At 36.3% G+C, this 17,816-nt stretch overlaps 1 protein-coding gene across 8 annotated transcripts in view; it reads left to right on the top strand.

Annotated features, from left to right (window-relative positions):
* CACNA1D (calcium voltage-gated channel subunit alpha1 D) overlaps window positions 1–17,816 on the top strand; it is a 236,503-nt gene that overhangs the window by 114,778 nt on the left and 103,909 nt on the right. For all 8 annotated transcript variants that reach the window (XM_087923877.1, XM_087923876.1, XM_087923874.1 and 5 more), the window contains exon 9: window positions 9,929–10,098. In XM_087923877.1, the coding sequence (XP_087780003.1) occupies window positions 9,929–10,098 (170 nt within the window). The remainder of the gene's footprint in view (window positions 1–9,928; window positions 10,099–17,816) is intronic.

Below are 17,816 nucleotides of genomic sequence, written 5' to 3'. Positions count from 1 at the left end.
CTATAAAGACTCTTTTTTAATCTCCAGCAATCAGTAGTATTAGTATTATCATTTTTGAGACCTAAAGGTTTCTTTAAATATATAATGTGCTGCAACGGTGCATGCAGATAAACTGTCTCTATATCTAAATGATTTATAATGTATTTCTCCTTAGCTGCCCACACTAATGCTGCCCTTAATGTGGTAGTCTTCAAACTAGGTGCAAACACCACATCATAGTCATTTGCTGTCTGATTGAACCCTTGTGCTACTAACCTGGATTTATGGGTAACAGTCCCATCTACACCTGTCTTCAGTTTATATATCCATTTACATCCTACAGCATGTATACCTGGTGGTAACTTAACGTTTTCATATACCTCCAACTTTTTTAATGATTCCAGTTCCTTATCCATTGCTTTCTGCAAAGCAGCCTGATCCTTAGCAGGATACAGTTTTAGTTCACTGTAATTACTTGGAACTGTATTCACTTGGCATACAACACTAGCCTGATATCTGTGAGGTGGTTGTGTTACACGGATTGAATGTCTTGGTATTACAGGGCTTACTGGTGGACTTACCTGTGCCACCTGCTCCGCCTCCTCCTGTGCCTGTTCTCCTACTTCCTCCTGTGTTTCCTCTTTAATGGCTATTCGTGGTTTACTTAATTCATCTTTAGGAACTATTTGGGTGTCAATAATAATATCATTGCTGGATTCCTGTTCCAGTTTATCCCACCCAACGTGCTCAGGAAATTTTGCATTAGCACTACAATAAACATGAGCTGTGCCTTGATCCCAGAATCTAAAAGATCTATGGTTTGGCCTCATAACCCACAAAAAATAACTTTTTAGCTCTATGTTGCTCTTTCAGTCTTACTTGTGAGGGAATATGCACCCATGCTGGAGCTCCAAATGTGTGTAGGTAACTTAAATTTGGTTTTTTGCCATGCCAACGAGTGAATGGCAATTCTCCAGTTGTTGTGTTAACTACATTGTTTAACACATGGTTACTACACATTATGGCCTTAGCCCACAGTGTTTCAGGTAAACCTGAATCAGATAGCATAGTGCGAGCCATGGCTTGCAATATTTGCCCTCTTTGTTCTACAAATGAGTTATGTTGTGGTCTGTAACATACAGAACGTTTATGCTCAACACCAGCCAATTTCAACATAATTTGGAATCTTTTGTTAACAAACTCAGTCCCGTTATCAGTAACTAAAATAATTACTTTACTTTTCACTTTTTTCTCAGCAAACATTAGCCAGTTAAAGAAATGTTGGACTGTTTCTGTTTTGTTTTTCATAAGATAGCAGAAACCGTATCATGAGTAATGGTCCATAATACTCAAAATATAGCAGGCACTTCTTAAACTTGGTTTCTTAGGACCAATTGTGTCAGCAAACACAACCTCTAAAGGTTCTTTGGTCTTAACCCCATTAAGTCTGTTTGCAGGAGTAACCTTACTTTTCTCTTGACTACAAGCATTACAGTTTAAATACTTGCTACAGGGTTTCAGTTTTACTCTGACAATTCAACAGTTTGAGAATTTTCAAATTAATGTGCCCCAGACGTCTATGTAATAAATGTATACATTCATCATGTGGCTCATCATTGTTATAAACTGAGTTAGCCATCTGCAACTGGTCATCATGTATTACATATAAATCATTTTCTAAAGTAGCAGATACACTTTTACTCTCTTTCTCTATTATACCGTTATCTCCCCTAAAGGTTACTACATAACCAAGAATAACTAAAGCCCTTACTGATAATAAATTAAATTTCAGTTTAGGTACATATAACAGAGTTAAATGTTCATTTATACAAGAACAATATGCAGTACCTTCATCAGATGCTTTAATCTTCCATCCATTTGCCAATGATACATGTTGCTTACTCGTGGACATCTTTACAAACATTTCTCTATCTTTAGTAATGCATTGTGATGCTCCATTATCAACTACCCACAAATCAAGGTTTACAGTTGAATTGCTAGACATAGCTAAATTAACATTCTTCTTAGCCTTCTGGTGATTACCAGTATTTTGTCATTTGCCCTTCTTACAGAATCTAGCTATATGTCCCCTAGCCCCACAAAAAAAAAAAAAAATTCCTAACAGTATAGCCAGTTGAACACAAAACTTCTTCTTGTGGTTGTTCCTTCCTCAGTTGATCTCTATCCAGACATCTTCTTACTTCTTCTAGCAACCTTCCGGTTATGTCAGTCAATGTCACTTTATCTCTTGAGTAGGACTTCCAGTGAAGATACATAATCATCATAACTTTCATCCAGTGAGGAAAGAATGATGTAAACTTGATGCAGCTCTGAAAATATCAATTCCTTTTCATGTAGCTCTTGAAAAGTTCTTTTCATGAAGTTCAAATGAACTAACATATCTCCACCTTTCAGAAGACATGCTCTAAACAGTTTACATGTAAGATGTATGTGTGCACCTACATTGTCATGAACATAAATCCTCTTCAAATTCTCCCAACACTTAGCAGCAGACTCTTCTCTACGAATATGGACTAGCAGCTGGTCACTCAATGTTAGTCCAATTATACAAAGATCTCGTTCATTGTTCTGTTTAAAATCAGCAAGCTTCTTGGCATCGTCTTCATTAGCTGGATCCCAAGCATTTACATCCGGTAGATCTTGAACTACAGTCCATAAACCTTCTCTACGCAGAAGTAGACTGCACTTCATAGACCAGGAAACATAGTTTGTTCCATCCAACCAGGTTATCAGTGATAGACTTGTTGAAGTGTCTTGTGCCATCTTTACCAGGATAGTAACCCACAATTAAACAGTAAACAGCTGTCTGTATACAGTACTGTGCATTCACACCAACTCTTAGTTATCTGAGCCTGGTATGGCCTGGGCCCAACCAGTGTTGAGGTAATTCCCCATTAGGAGAATGAGCAGATACAGGGAGACATATTTGAGAGAAGTATTGAATAATACACACACGGCACACAGATACACTGTACAGTAAATGTAGGTTTTTACTTTCAGAAACGTTAAGCAAAGTTCAAAACAAGCAGTCCAAAGTCATTCACAGATTAGGCAGTCAGTTTTTAGTCCAGGGATAATCCAATAACGAAGTCCAGTGTCAAAAACAGTTCAGTAACAGACTTACATCAAATCCAAGAATATCAGTCAATTAGAAGGAACGGTAAAACTCTCCAACAGAAGGAAAACAGAGACTCACTCACACTCTCTTCTGAGACTAAGACTAAGACAACCCAGGTTTCTGGCTCCATCTTATGGCCATTTGAGAAACCATACCCAATTACACTTTTAGGATTCTCTTAAAGAGACAGTATTAAAATGTCTATCCTGGTTTATATATTTCCAACCCAAATACCTGTTAGGTGACTTACATTCCTAACAATCTTGGCCAAAAGGATTTAATTAGTTGAAGATTAGTCTTATCACCTACTTCATTCCTAATCTTAGACAATATGTTTAAAGAAACTGTTCTGTACCTTTCAGCATATTAGTTAACTTTAAGTTGAATAACATAAGAGTCCCTTTAAAATATACTATCCAGTCAATTATATATAACCAACTTACACAGTCAACATCAATGTTTGACTCTTAGTGAATAACTAACAGAGAGAGCATTATGTGATTGATCAGAGAAACTTTCCTTAATATTTCAACCTCAAACACCACCAATTAAAAAAATTAACAATAGGCTCAGAGAAGAATTTGCTCTTTTTCAGAGAAACAAGCCCCATGTCCTCTAGGGTTTCATGTATTATAAGCATCAGAAAAGGAAAAATGTTCATAAGCAGAATCATAGCCAATGGATCAGTTTTAATACAAAATATATTTTGTCTAATTATCCTGAATGCTATGGGAGGTAAGAATCACATTCCATTTATTATTATAATTTTCCAACAGTAATAAGGTTTTCTGTAGGACAGATGGAAATTTCATTAACCCACGTAGGCACTCAGTGACCATACACTGAAATAGACACTGGGACACAATGCTAATCTCCTCTAGTCTGCATTGGTCACATTCTCTATGTTCCCAGTGGTTCCTGTTGCACAAAATAATGTGAAAGGTTATATTTATAAATAGACAGAAGGCATGGCACGAGCTGACTGAGGGAGATGGAGGAAAACTGTCCCTTTTCTGATGTAAATAGTATTCATTTATTAATCAAACAAACATATAATGTCCATCCTTCGATTCAGTGAAACTTTGTGCAGCAAACAAAACAAAATACATCAATCTTAAAAATTCAAGGAAAACCGATCATCCCATCCCCCCTCTGTGCAATAAAAATCTCAATAGGCATCATAGCATACGTCCCTGCCAGATTTTCAGAACTAATGACCTAGCCCCCACTACCTGGGGGCCAGCCACCTCTTCACAGCCTTCTGAAAAGCCTGTAGGGTCGAGGCCATCCATATCTCTGGAGGGAGGCTATTCTGTAAGACAAATGCTATAACAGAAGAAATGCTTCTAGGACTTACCAGATGATGCTGTCTCAGTGAGGGAATCTAGAATGTTCTCCCTCTGCCAGATCTGGTGGGATAATCAGAAACTATTGCAGAGAGATTGTCCTGCAAGTAAACACAAGCAGATTTTGAATTATACTCAGAACTCATAAGGAGCCAATATGGTTCAGTTAGCAGTGACATTAAATGGGCTCTACATTCCCGGTGAGAAGAAGCTTTTTGAGGCTTCAGAATGCTCTTCAAGGACAGCTGCATGTAGAATTAATTTTATACTCATGGACCAAAAGTACACACAGATACGGTATGAAATCATAAACAAAATAAGACATTAGCATGCTAGGAAGATAGAGCAGGTAGTATATATTATAATCTTTCTATTTCTAAGCATGCCTAATTATGATACAAACCCTGCAGCTTCTGATGGCAGTTAATGTTTATGAAAGTTGCTATATGCTGCTCGGTTGGAGCAGCATTTAGCAACTTTCATAGACATTTCAGCAGATGGATCTGTTAGTAAAAACTGCAAACCTCTACTTAAAGACAACTCGTATATTTAGCAAAGATGGAGAATATTAATCCAAAGCACTAAGTAAAACATGCCAGGCTCTCTTTGTAGCTGTGTCTAAGCGTAGGCTCCAAATATGGGATGTTTCTGAACTTGCTGTCCAACCCTTTTCAGCATTAAACTTTACTAATATAAAGTTCTAGAAGATACGTTAAGAAAATAGGAACTGTGAAAAGTTTATGACAGTTACTTCCGCTAAAATAATTTAAAACTTTGGATTGGCCATTCTACAGGTCCTAGTGAAGGGCTCGCTGTCTGACCTCTATCATAACTTTATTTGGTCCATGCATTAATAGAGATTCTTGGATGCCATTGATTTTTTAATTATGGTGGCAGTTGATAGATCTCTTATTTAACTTCTAGTTAACTCATAAGATTAAGTTAAATGTGGGCAACTGATGCTTACCTATATTGAATGTTAACTAATATTAAATCTGGCCATTAGTTTTGCTGGCTAGTCAAGTGAGAGTTACAACCCAAAACATTTGAAGACATCAACTTTGATTTAAGGAACTAGAACACTTTACTTCAGTCACTGCTGTCCATCAGGTATCACTCAATTGTATTTCAGATTAAAATTTGCCTGCATCTGTTCTCATTTATATTATTTGATTTGCCTCAAACCTTATATCATTCAAATTGCTATTTCAGTTTAAGAACATAATCTTGATGCAAATGTATCTAATATATTTGTATTGTCCAAAATATTATATGCGTGCATGCTTCAGTTTAAGTCATAGTTATCAGTACATGCTCCAGACACAGTCTTCTGAATAACAACGACCACATAGGAGAGTATCAGGAGTTTTGCTCTTATTTAACATTCCAAATAACTGGGGGAATATTTTGGAATTCTCTCTCTCTTACTTTCAAAATGCCCTTATCAGGAACAGTTTACAGAATGAAGTGAATCATTTCCTCAAAACTATCCAGAGTGTTTGCAATTAGGATAAGTTGTGAACTTAGATATGCCAGTTTACAATTTAACACTTAGCCAACCATAACACAAATGCAGCCAGTAAAGGAAGGAAAACATTTTATACAATTGTCAGCCTGAGAAGAGGTCCTGGCTGATTACGAAGCTCATTAAAAAAGGAACCTTGAAGTTTGCATATTAAACCAGGTAGTTAATTAATGAGTGCAGTTTGTTGAAATTGAATAATTGACGATAAAAAATATTTTAACCACTGTAATTTATATAATATTTTCAGAATAGAATTCACACTATTTGTAATTGCAAAGTTTTAAAGAAGTAATTAAATGTATCTATATTTAAAGCTGTTTTAGGCCTCAGGTGTTAATCTAATGGGATGGTTTCTATAATTGAACACATAAGCTTCTAATTATAATTGTTGCATGAACTTTGGCATCATGTATTGATTGCCACTAATTCAGACAGCTTTTTAAAAATCAGTCTGCATATTGTGCAAAATTATAGTTTTCTTAATCATGGTTTATTGAACAAGCTGTGAAAACATTTAATCTCTTCACCATCTTACTCACTTTAAGTGCATCTATTTCATCCATCTGTTGATGGGGAAAAGAGAATTTAAGAGGGGAGCTGCTGAGCAGAGTATCACTTGTTGTATTTCACAGTAATTTGACAAGTAACTTTGTTTGAATGAAGCTCAGAACTCTGGAGAAACAATATTTTCTTCTCTTGTACAAAGAGGTTTAAAATATTTCCATTCAAGAACAGTATAAAGCAAATGTGATTGAAATTCTCCTTGAACACTAAATTGAAGCACGGCTTCTTTTTTCTTCCTCTTTCTCCATTATAGTTTAGTATTGTTTCTTTACAGAAAATTTGGGCTTTGCCCTGTTTTCAGGAACTCCTTATCTATGCAAATCTATGTAATGCATCACAGCAAGCTGGCTGGCTGTGAATCACACAAGGCCACTGACCAAGAGAGCAATTCTTGTATAGCTAGTGCAAAGCTGCTTCAGCAAAGCACATAAATAATAAATTAATAAATAAATTAATAAATGAGAGATCTTTTGCTCCTGAAAAACTACTAGCCTATATTCCACAACAAAACCATAATTGGTGTGATTCATACAATATCCTAAACTATGTTATATAGCTTATAAGACGGGCCCAATTGACAAAAGAGAGCTCAGGACTGTATTGGTTGGAAACATGTGGAAGAGGCCTTCATCCTGCAGTGGATAAACAATGGTTAAAATGATCGATGATGCCAATTTATAAAACACAATGATTAGGTCCATACAACCTACAAAACTAAAGTTGCGAACCACAAAGCTAACTCATTGGAGGTTATTTATTCTGTTTGCAAAAATATGAAAAAATACCCAGAGTTCTCAACTAAAAATTCATTCTCAACATTAAAACAGAATATTTCTCTCTGGAAACAAGCAATGGGAAACTAATATTTTTCATCACTCTTGATTTGATTTTCAGGGTTGTTTTATTTATTGCTTTCCTGTTGAATTTTTAGTTTAGTCAAGACCATAACCTTGATTCTGGGCACATGTAAGACAGCTGCTCAAAATGTGACTTATAATCCAGTGGATTTGTTGTGTTCATATTATAAAATCCGCCCCCTTGTAGAGCTGGAATGAATTATATAGCCATTTGTTTTTGTTATACAGGTTCATTTTTAAAATGGCACATTTAAAATGTCAACCATTCAGGGGTTATTATATTGTTAACATAAAATATCTAAAGCAGTAAGAGAATCATTTTTTATTTACAAATGGAAGACCTTTTTTTTTTAATGAAGTGGGATAATCTGCTCCTTGGGAATGGTGCTAACCACCAGAGGATGCTTTCTGTGAAGACAGATTCTATTGGAAGCACTGCTATTTCTCTGGGTAGTCATGGGAACACACTTTTTAAACATACATTTATATCTATAACCTGAATTTATTGTCCTGCTTGAGGACAGCAAGAAACTAATGTTCTGGCATGTCCCTGAATGACCTTTCTATATGGGAAAGTAACTGGTTTCTAGGGATATATATTCTTGGCAATTCCTACAGCCATGTTGTTCTTACAGTGGGTGCCCTTGGATTCCTCTATTAAGAAAATGCTCAGCTAATTATGTGGATACATCCCTAAAACAGCTGCAATGTAGCACACACAGGATTAAGAGAAAAAGGCATTTAAATAATGATGCACTAAATAGAAAATGGCAATGAACTGTCAGTTTCAGTTTCCGGGCAAAAGCAAATGAAGTCACTCTGACAGCATTCCTTTTCTCAACAGAGTTAAGGATAAGTAGGAAGAAAACATAAGAGCTTTCCATTCTCCAACACAAGGAGTCTAACAAAAATAAAAATAAAACCAACATTTTATGTATTCATTCATTCATTTGTATGTTTTTTATAGCTACCCATTTTATGCAATTGACTCTCTGAAACTAACAAGGATTAGAAACACAGAAAAGCCCACCAACCTATAACCCCAGGTGCTCAAAAACAAATACCACCATTCACACATATACAAATAAAAATAAATAAATAACAGAGGTCATCTAACTATCCGACCCAAATCCCTGGGAAAACAGCAAAGTCTTCAATAGTATCTTGTGAAAAGACTAACAGAGTTGGAGCCATCTGTATCTCGGGGTGGGTGAGGTCAGGGCAGGGGTGGCTACTGAGAAGATACAATTCTGAGTCCAACAACATTGATCTTTGGTGTTGCACAACCAATAAAGGTATTAGTGACCAAATATTACCATCTCAGTGTGCTATTTGAGGACATTTTAATATATTCATTATATTATTAATCTGATGTTCTCTGGGCAATAAATAAAAACACCTGCCAAATTCAGACAGGTAAAGCAGTTTTGTGCCTGGAAGGTATTTATTTAGATTAGAAACTAGAAACCTTTGAAATCTGACTTAGCAAACAGTGGTGCTATACTCTACATGGAGCTGGCCCTGGAGTGTATTTGGGAAGCTTTATCTGGTATAAAATGCAAGAGCGCAGGCAGTTATGTATATTATGTACATCTCTGCTTCGTGAGCTGCATGGGTTACCAGTCTGCTTCTGGGTACAATTCAAGGTGCTGGTTTTGACCTTTAAAGCTCTATATGGCATGCGGCCAGGTATCAGAGGAACTGCCTTTTCCCAATTACATTTACCTGTCTCACTAGGTCTGGCAGGAGAGGCATGCTGTGGGTCCCGTCTGCAGTGAGCTTCAACTGATGGGACCCAAAGGCAAGTCTTTTCTGCTGTGGCACCCATCACCTGGAAGGTGATGGGTAGCCCCAATCCTCATTACTTTCCAAAAATGGTAAGGTAAGGGTAGCCTCAATTGTCATTACTTTCCAAGAAGCTCTTAAAACAAGAGCTTGTTGTTCTTGTGTTAACCCTCTAGTGTTAGGGGACCTGCATGTTGGCTGCACTATATGTAATATTCTCCTGCTTGTAGTTTTGTTTTTATCTATGTTTATTGTTTTGTTTTTAATTTGTTTTGCAGTATGTTTTAATAGTATGTTATAGTGTATGCTCCCCAGAGACATTTCATGTGAGATGGGAGGCTACATAAATTAGACAAAACAAATAAATAAAATAGCTGGCAGGGCTACCTGAGACCCTAATTATATTTTAAGAAGATGAAAGAAAGTATTATGTCCAGTCTACTTCAGAGGAGATCCAGAATGATGCCAGAGCAAGTCTGGCAGATGAAGGTTTGGAATGCATATTGCTATGAGTCCGTAAAAGTATAAGGCATAAGGAATGTAGCATGAAAAGTGATTTGAATTGCTATGTAATATGTGGAAAATGTTTGCATTTTTGTAATTTTTCTTTATATATATAATCCTGTCAAGGAAAAATAAAGAAAAAACACAGGGGTTTGAATTTTGTTGTTGTTGTTGAAAGGCTATGTAGCTTCGTAAATCAGTATATCTCATGTTTTATCTGCATCCATAGAGAATTTTCCAAGGAAAGAGAAAAGGCCAAGGCCAGGGGAGATTTTCAAAAGCTACGTGAAAAACAACAGCTAGAAGAAGATCTCAAAGGTTATTTGGATTGGATTACTCAAGCAGAAGACATTGACCCAGAGAATGAAGAGGAAGGTGATGGAGAAGGCAAACGAAATAGTATGTCAAAGCTCCTCAATTAAAGATCATTGATAAAAGAAGATTCTGTGTTCTACAAATGATTTACAGTAGCCCTCTCTAATTGACTTACTCCAAATATGTTGGGACAGCAATTCCAGAATACTTAATCATCATGGCTTTGCAGAGTACCAAAGGCGCTTTTTCAAGAGGCAACTGGACTTTCTTGTTTTTATTTGAAGCCCTTTTACTTCTCATCCAAGAAGTTTCTTCAGCTTTCTTCAGAGCTGAAAAGAAAGTCCAACTGCCTCTTGAAAAAGCACCTTTTAAGACAACCATGACCTGGATGACTGAGAACTTCCACAGGCACTTTGGGGAGTAGTTACTGAATAAACTTGTTGAGAATTTTAAAAGTTTGGAGAATATCAGGTTGGAGAGGCAGAAGGTGATTACGTGCAATGAACTTTCTCAGAATCATATGTTTTTCCCAAATGAGCACACTCCCTGTCTAGTATAATGCCTATTGCATTTCCCAAATTTTGCTGATTTCTCAATCCACCAAAATTTTGCCAAATTATTTCCTAGCCCCCTGTAACATATGAATACTCCTGTAGTTTTTGCATTCTCTCTTGCTATATTTTCCTTTGTATAAGGAAATAATGACAGTATTCTCCTAATCATCAGGTAGGTACAAATACCCTCTTTATACATATGTTAAGTAGTATAGCCATTCCATTAGCAAATCCAATTTGTATATTAACACTTCTCCAGTTCTAGCAAGAACAATGCAGACCATTTCTTCAGAGTTCTTATATTTATTATTTTCTTTCCATCAGTTTTTTTCTCAGATACTAACCTTATTATACAAATCTCTGAAGTCTCCCACATTCCCTCACTTTGGTTTTATTACATTTGTTTTTAATTTTATTCCCTCTGGTGAAAACTCCTTGTCTACCCCTTTTCATGCACTTCCACAGCCATTATTTATTTCTACCAAAATTAGCCTGCATTTTGTCTTTCTTTCCGTCATCAACCTATTGATTCTTTTGTATGCAAGAGAAGAGCCTACACGATTCCAGTTCCACCATATTAAACCTAAACTTTCCTTTCCCTGCATGGATTCATCAACTCATCTCCCCAATTACCTTCTTTCTTTTAGATCTGTTGCAACCTTCCTTTTCTCTTATGCTTAAAGATACAAAATCTGTCTTTTTCTTTATTCCACTTCTAAACTCATGCCCCTTCTTATTTATTCCTTTTACATTCAACCTGCAATTTTTCATATGCTATGACTGTTGCCAGGTGGCCCCCAGATGTTGACCTCCACTATTATCCTAGAGTAGGTTTATGAAAGCTTTCACATTTATTTGTAAAATACAAATGTACAGTGTAGACTAGAATGCCTTAGCTGCATTCATGCCTCATGGTTACATTCTCTGTTTACAGTCGGACTCTGTTGGTTGATTTTGACCAATAGGCCACAAGCACAACCAAAGTCCAGTTTTACTCAAGCATGTTAATACTCTTTTGTGCAAACCCAAATCTTTAATCTAAATAATATCTTGCAAGCCAAAATACTGTTGTCCATATTCCACTAATTAGGAGAGGCATGCAGTATATATAGTATTGACGTTTATTCAAGAGATAAAGTTTGTAATTTGGATATATTTATTAACTCATATTGGTGTTTAAATGTCAGACCAACTGTTTCCTTTTTAATTTTTATTTCTAAAAGTCAGTGGGAGTAAGCCACAAAACAATGGCTAGGAATAGAGAATTACTCTGTTTATGACAATTATGTCTTATTATTTTATTTATAGCATGTTTACGGTATGGAATATATTATGTAACATAAAGGAGAAGCTTAAGTTTTCTTGAGAGAAGGAATATAACCTTTTGCTATCCACACTTTTATCTCCTGCCATACATTTTAGACATTCCAAAGGTATAGAAAAGAAGATTGGTTTGAGCTTTCACAGGCCTGTGTCTTTTGAGATTCATCTAGGGAGCTCCAGAGTCACTCTGCATGACTGAGAACAATTTCTTTATCTTATTTGTAGCAGTAGATCCCAATTTAACTCCTTGTGTTAAGGAAAGATGCACATCTATGTAGATACGTGCAGAATTGAAACGTATATTGTATCATTGTATGTGCTTATTAAAATTCAAAATATTAGGCTGGATTTTTGTTGTTAGTTCTTACAGCTACCTGTAAGTACTGTGTAGAAATGTACAATGCAATAGTAAGCTCTTTAAATTTCTAGACAGGAAAGCATTATATCAAATTAGACATATTTAACATGCCATCTTATTCTTGCATCACTCCATAATTCTTCTTTGGGGACTTTCTGTATCTTCACTGACACTTTTGAGCAATTACCATATATGTAAAAAAGACGTTGAGACTCTAGAAAGAGTGCAGAGAAGAGCAACAAAGATGATTAGGGGACTGGAGGCTAAAACATATAAAGAACGGTTGCAGGAACTAGCAGAGACATGATAGCAGTGTTCCAATATCTCAGGGGCTGCCACAAAGAAGAGGGAGTCAACCTATTCTCCAAAGCACCTGAGGGCAGAACAAGAAGCCATGGGTAGAAACTAATCAAGGAGAGAAGCAACTTAGAACTAAGAAGAAATTTCCTGACAGAACAATTAATCAGTGGAACAACTTGCCTCCAGAAGCTGTGAATGCTCCAACACTGGAAGTTTTTTTAAAGATGTTGGATAACCATTTGTCTGAAGTGATGTAGAGTTTCCTGCCTAGCAGGGGGTTGGACTAAAAGACCTCCAAGGTCTCTTCCTACTCGGTTATTCTATTCTATTCTATATAATAAAACAAAGCAGAATTGGGCTACTGGAGAATCCTTTACATTTTCAGTCTTCCTTTAGAAATAAATGATAGCTATATAACAATTGAAATAGGATAATGACATTTTGTGGAAGTAGGAAAAAATGACTTTCTGGAGATAGAGAACCTAGAAGTTGCAAAAAGGAAAGAATGATTTCGTATACTTCCTCAGCTAATTTTAGAGGCAAACATGTCAAGCTGTCAGAATGTTCACACTAGAAACTTGGTCTACAGAGATGTTCTTTCTTCCTGATTAAGTATCTACTGTCCTTATGACTTATTGTTAATGACATCTTAAAGCAGTACTTTGTGATGCATATCAAATAGCATCCTATAACCAAGCAAGATGTTAATATTAATGGGATATGTTGTGGAGTAGCTTGTAGACTAGATATGATATCTTAGAATACTTTATCATCAATCTAAATTAAAACCTTAATGTTTCATAAGGTTATTTACTGCCTTGCTTGATTGGGTTTTTTCTTTTTCATTTTTGCCTCTGCTAATCCATGTTTCCCAAAACACAATCTAGAGTGCCTGTGAAATTGTGCAGATATCTCTTTTAATTCTCACAAACACTGCCACTTAAAATACCATTGTGTGATAACCATTGATAAGTAAGAGAAAATTAAGCGCTTGCTATCTTTTGTGAAAACGGCCCACTGTTTGTCAACTGATGAGTACAACTTGTGATACAGGTTGTTCTACATGACAAAATGTTTTTACACATTTGCTACAGCAGTATTGTTATTTTCGGCATTGCTGAATGCTGTGTCCTGAGATGGGCCAGTTTTATTATACAAATTCCACTGAAGTTAATCTTCTATTATTGATAATACTCTATTTCAGGATTTGTATAGTCTTTCTTAGTGTTTAGCAATAAAGTTTTACAGTCATCATTATTTTCTTTTTTGTTTTGATTTGGAATATGTGGATGAATTAGAATTGGGTATGGGCTGGCTTGGACTCTTCTAGCTCTCTGCTGAGAATCTGTGGAGAAAATGATTTATTTACTGTATGAGTAAGCCTCCCTATTGGATCTTAGTTGGTAGAAAGTTACACTATGTTTAGTCAGGCTTGTTTCCTGATAAATATGCTTAGAATTGCAGGCTCACACAGAGATCAAAGTCCACCATTCTTTAGAAAATCTTCACAGAGACATACAAATAAGGAAGATTTCACAGTATGTGCTAAGGGTTTGTAAGCCTGGTAGGAATGTTTTTTGGCCGACAGTGATCACAAATAGAGCTTTCTGGATTTACTGCCTATCATGAGGCTGAGTGCTGATATACATATGCAATTGATGCTTGCAGGAATTAACACTTTCAACCAGGTAGGAAAAACAGTTAACATAAACCAAAAGACAAGCTCAATTTGTGATTCTGTAATTCAACTTTTATCTTTATTTACTCCACGTGATACTCTTGTAAAATTATTTGGATGCTCATTATTCAGCACTTAATGATCTGCGTAACTGTTAGAAGTGATTCATCTCTGTTTTCTCAGTTACTTCAGTCCAATCTTGGCTAAGAATGATAGATGATAGAATAGTTTCCTGACGGTTAGAACAATTTTTCCTGACAGTTAGAGCAATTAATCAGTGGAACAACTTGCCTCCAGAAGTTGTGGATGCTCCAACACTGGAAGTTTTAAAGAAGAGATTGGACAATCATTTGTCTGGAATGGTATAGGATTTCATGCCTGAGCAGAGGTTGGACTAGAAGACCTCCAAGGTCCCTTCCAACTCTTGTTATTTTATCTCTAATTTAATTTAGAGAAATCTCTATTAATCCTCATCACTATCCACAAGTAAATTATTAGTTAACATACTACACTAAAGTAGAAATCGTTACATTTTGGGGTTGCAAAAAGTTGCCTTATTGGATCATTTAGTTCGAAAGACTGAGCTCCAGAAGCTTTTCAGATTCCAGCAAAATTATTTAGTAGAAATGCATATGGCTGAATCTAGGACATTTCTCATGGAGAAAACATATTCCACCATTAAGCTATAGCTACTTTTATGCCACATCAATTACAGAGAGGTACTAACATAGTTTACTTGAATGAGAGTTAGGAAAGAATACACTGAAATTTCACCTTAAATCTCTGAGAAGTCTTTTCAGCAACCAAATATTTGACCTTGTTAAATCCCAGCTATCAATGATCACATATAATTAGGCTTTGCACATTATACAAGTGGTCAAACTATGAAGAGGGATAGAAGTCCATTAATAATGATCCTGACTAACACCACTATACAAACATAGGTTTTCAAGTATTATTGATAATTCATCCAAGTTTAACTTTTGTATTAGTTCTCAGTCTGTTTGCACTGACTGACTGAATGATATGGCTAATTTATTGTCTTCTGCACTTCTGCTGCTGCCATCTGCTGTATTATGGATGGGATTGCATGTACTTAATATGAAGGGGTTACGCTGGCTGATTTATTAGAAAAAAACAAGAAAAGCAGATTTAGCTGTTGTCGTGGGGCCAACAAACATGGTAAATGTGTGTGTGTGTGTGTGTTTGCAGTGGAACATTTCATTTGAAATGATGAACTTTGAATGCTACTTTTCAAAATCCATACACACATTTAGAAAAAGACCTAGGCATGAATACACGTGTTTTGCATGGGCATGATTTGCTGCTTGACTGCATGTTTTTGAGAGATTGTTCTGCAGAAGCTTAGAATATTGAAATTTTGTTGTTGTTCTTAGGAAATATATACACCCAATCAGGCTGAAAAAGCAAATGAGCAAAATTTAAGTACCTTATTTTAATTTCAAAGTAATAAAACTATGAACCTTTAGAAAAACTCTCATTGTATAATGAATTATAGGCTGAGAACTGTTCAATGCATATTATTTATTTTATTAATGCTTTAAATGCTGCCTGAAAAACTCTGGGAATTATGTCTATGCATCTTAAAGTTGCCAAAGTTAAAAAACACTGGCTTAATAATTCAGTTATTGCAGATACACGCAGCCATATATGTTTACTGCTTGAACATTTGAAACCAGAAAATGCCATGTTCTAATTAGAACTTTTATAAACCCTATATTCTTCCACCTAGATATTGCCCTTGCCATTTGTATCAGACAAACAATAAGTAGTTGTGCAGTAGTTACTTCCAGGGCTAGGCTTCAAAATATTAAGCAAAAGGTTCTCTTCCCGGTTGCTGGGTGGGCATGGCCATGGTAGGCATGGCCTAGTAGGCCTCCTGTACCCTGGCAGTGGGGGATGTTTTTGTCCTCCCCAGGCTCTGGAAGCCCATTTCCAGCCATCCCAAACTTCTGAGAGGCCTGTTTTTCGCCCACCCCGAGCTTCCATGCACGCCCTTCACTTTCCTGCACCCAAAACGGGCAGTGTGGGGACTCCTGGGAGGGGAGGGGAGGGGTGGGCGGGTCCAGCCAGGAGTGGGATTTGGGGGTTCTCCAAATTGCACAGACTCTTAGCTAGGGACTCTCCCGAACCCCTGCCAACCCCAAGCAGCTTATCCTGGTTACTTGTCTTTATGGGATGTTCAATGTACAGGATTCTCTATTAATACTGCCCATTCCCACATTCATCCTGTGTGTGAATGAAAAGTTTAGCACAACTGCTGAAAGCCGACATGATCTAGTAGTTGCAATCCTGAGCTTTATCCAGAAAGACTCCAATTCAAGTTCCAATTCACGAAAGTCATTAGGCGCCTTTGAACCAGTCCTTTATCTCACTGTCTAGGTTTCCTTATTTAGGGGATTTGGAGGAAACAGTAATAAGCACAATGCTTTGAACACATAAAGTTAAAGGCAGGATATAAATCTAAATTCTAATAAGAATAATTTATTGTAAAGCTAGAAGTGTATTGGTCCCTCCAAAGTTAAATTTATGCTATATTTTGTCTCTAAAATAATTAACAGAAGCTCTCCTTGTTCCATGAGGGAGTTATGTTCCCATTCCAGAATAAAGGGAAATCACATAAATCAGAGGATATTTGAATGGTATAATTAATTTCTTGAGAAAGTATCAGAGTCTGGCAGCTGTAGCAACCAGAAAAATCTACATATGCCAGGTTCAGATGATTTCCCTTGCATTTAAATCCAAGGCCCTTTGTGGATGATAATTACTTTCTTACCCCTTTTAGCAACATTCTTCACTAACCCTAACGCTGAATCTATTGAAAAACATATTATATTATTCCACATAGCAGATGGGAAGATAACTTTATTGCAAAAGTAAATTGGAAGGTTACAATTTTGTTACAATTTGGGACAAATGTTTGCTTTAATGGAGGAATCTCCCCCTCCCCCAAAAAAAATTGGGAATGAAGGATTACTTGTTTTTGAAGTGTTCACAGGGTTTTCAAAGGGCTACATCACAGTCAGATTATATCTTCTCCAATTGACTGTGAGATATAGAGGTTTCCTCTAGTGTTCTTGCACAAGCTCCTTATTAATCTTGCATGTACGATTGTGGTAATATTTCAGAAGACAATTAATTGTAACATGAAATGAACCAGAGAAATTTCCATCAGAAATGAAAGAAATGGATATTGGATAGGTAGAAGTGGTATGGAGCACTGAGTTTTCTACTTCAAGTCTCATGAGTCCTAACTCATGAGATTTTGGTCCACATATATAATTTTTGAACCATGCCTGGTTATAAAATATGTCCCAGAAAAACTTCAGTAATCTCTTGACCTTCCTATTCTGTTTGATTTTCAAAAAAAGGAAGGAGTCTTAAACTTGGCAGATCACTGTGTAGCTGGCTGGCAGCCTTCAATTTAGTGATTCATAAATTTTGCAGCTTGGACCAAACTGTGAATGATGAGTTTTTAATCTAGCTATTCTTCAAAATATCCCACAAGGGCAAATCTTCCAGAAACAATGACATGTGAGGAGATGGTTTACTTTAAACAAGGACCAAG

This window comes from Pseudonaja textilis, chromosome 2 (genome assembly GCF_049901715.1).
Source record: "Pseudonaja textilis isolate UNSWEBS1 chromosome 2, rPseTex1.2, whole genome shotgun sequence".
NCBI classification, from domain to species: Eukaryota; Metazoa; Chordata; class Lepidosauria; order Squamata; family Elapidae; genus Pseudonaja; species Pseudonaja textilis.
This window is presented reverse-complemented; position numbering and strand designations above follow the sequence as displayed.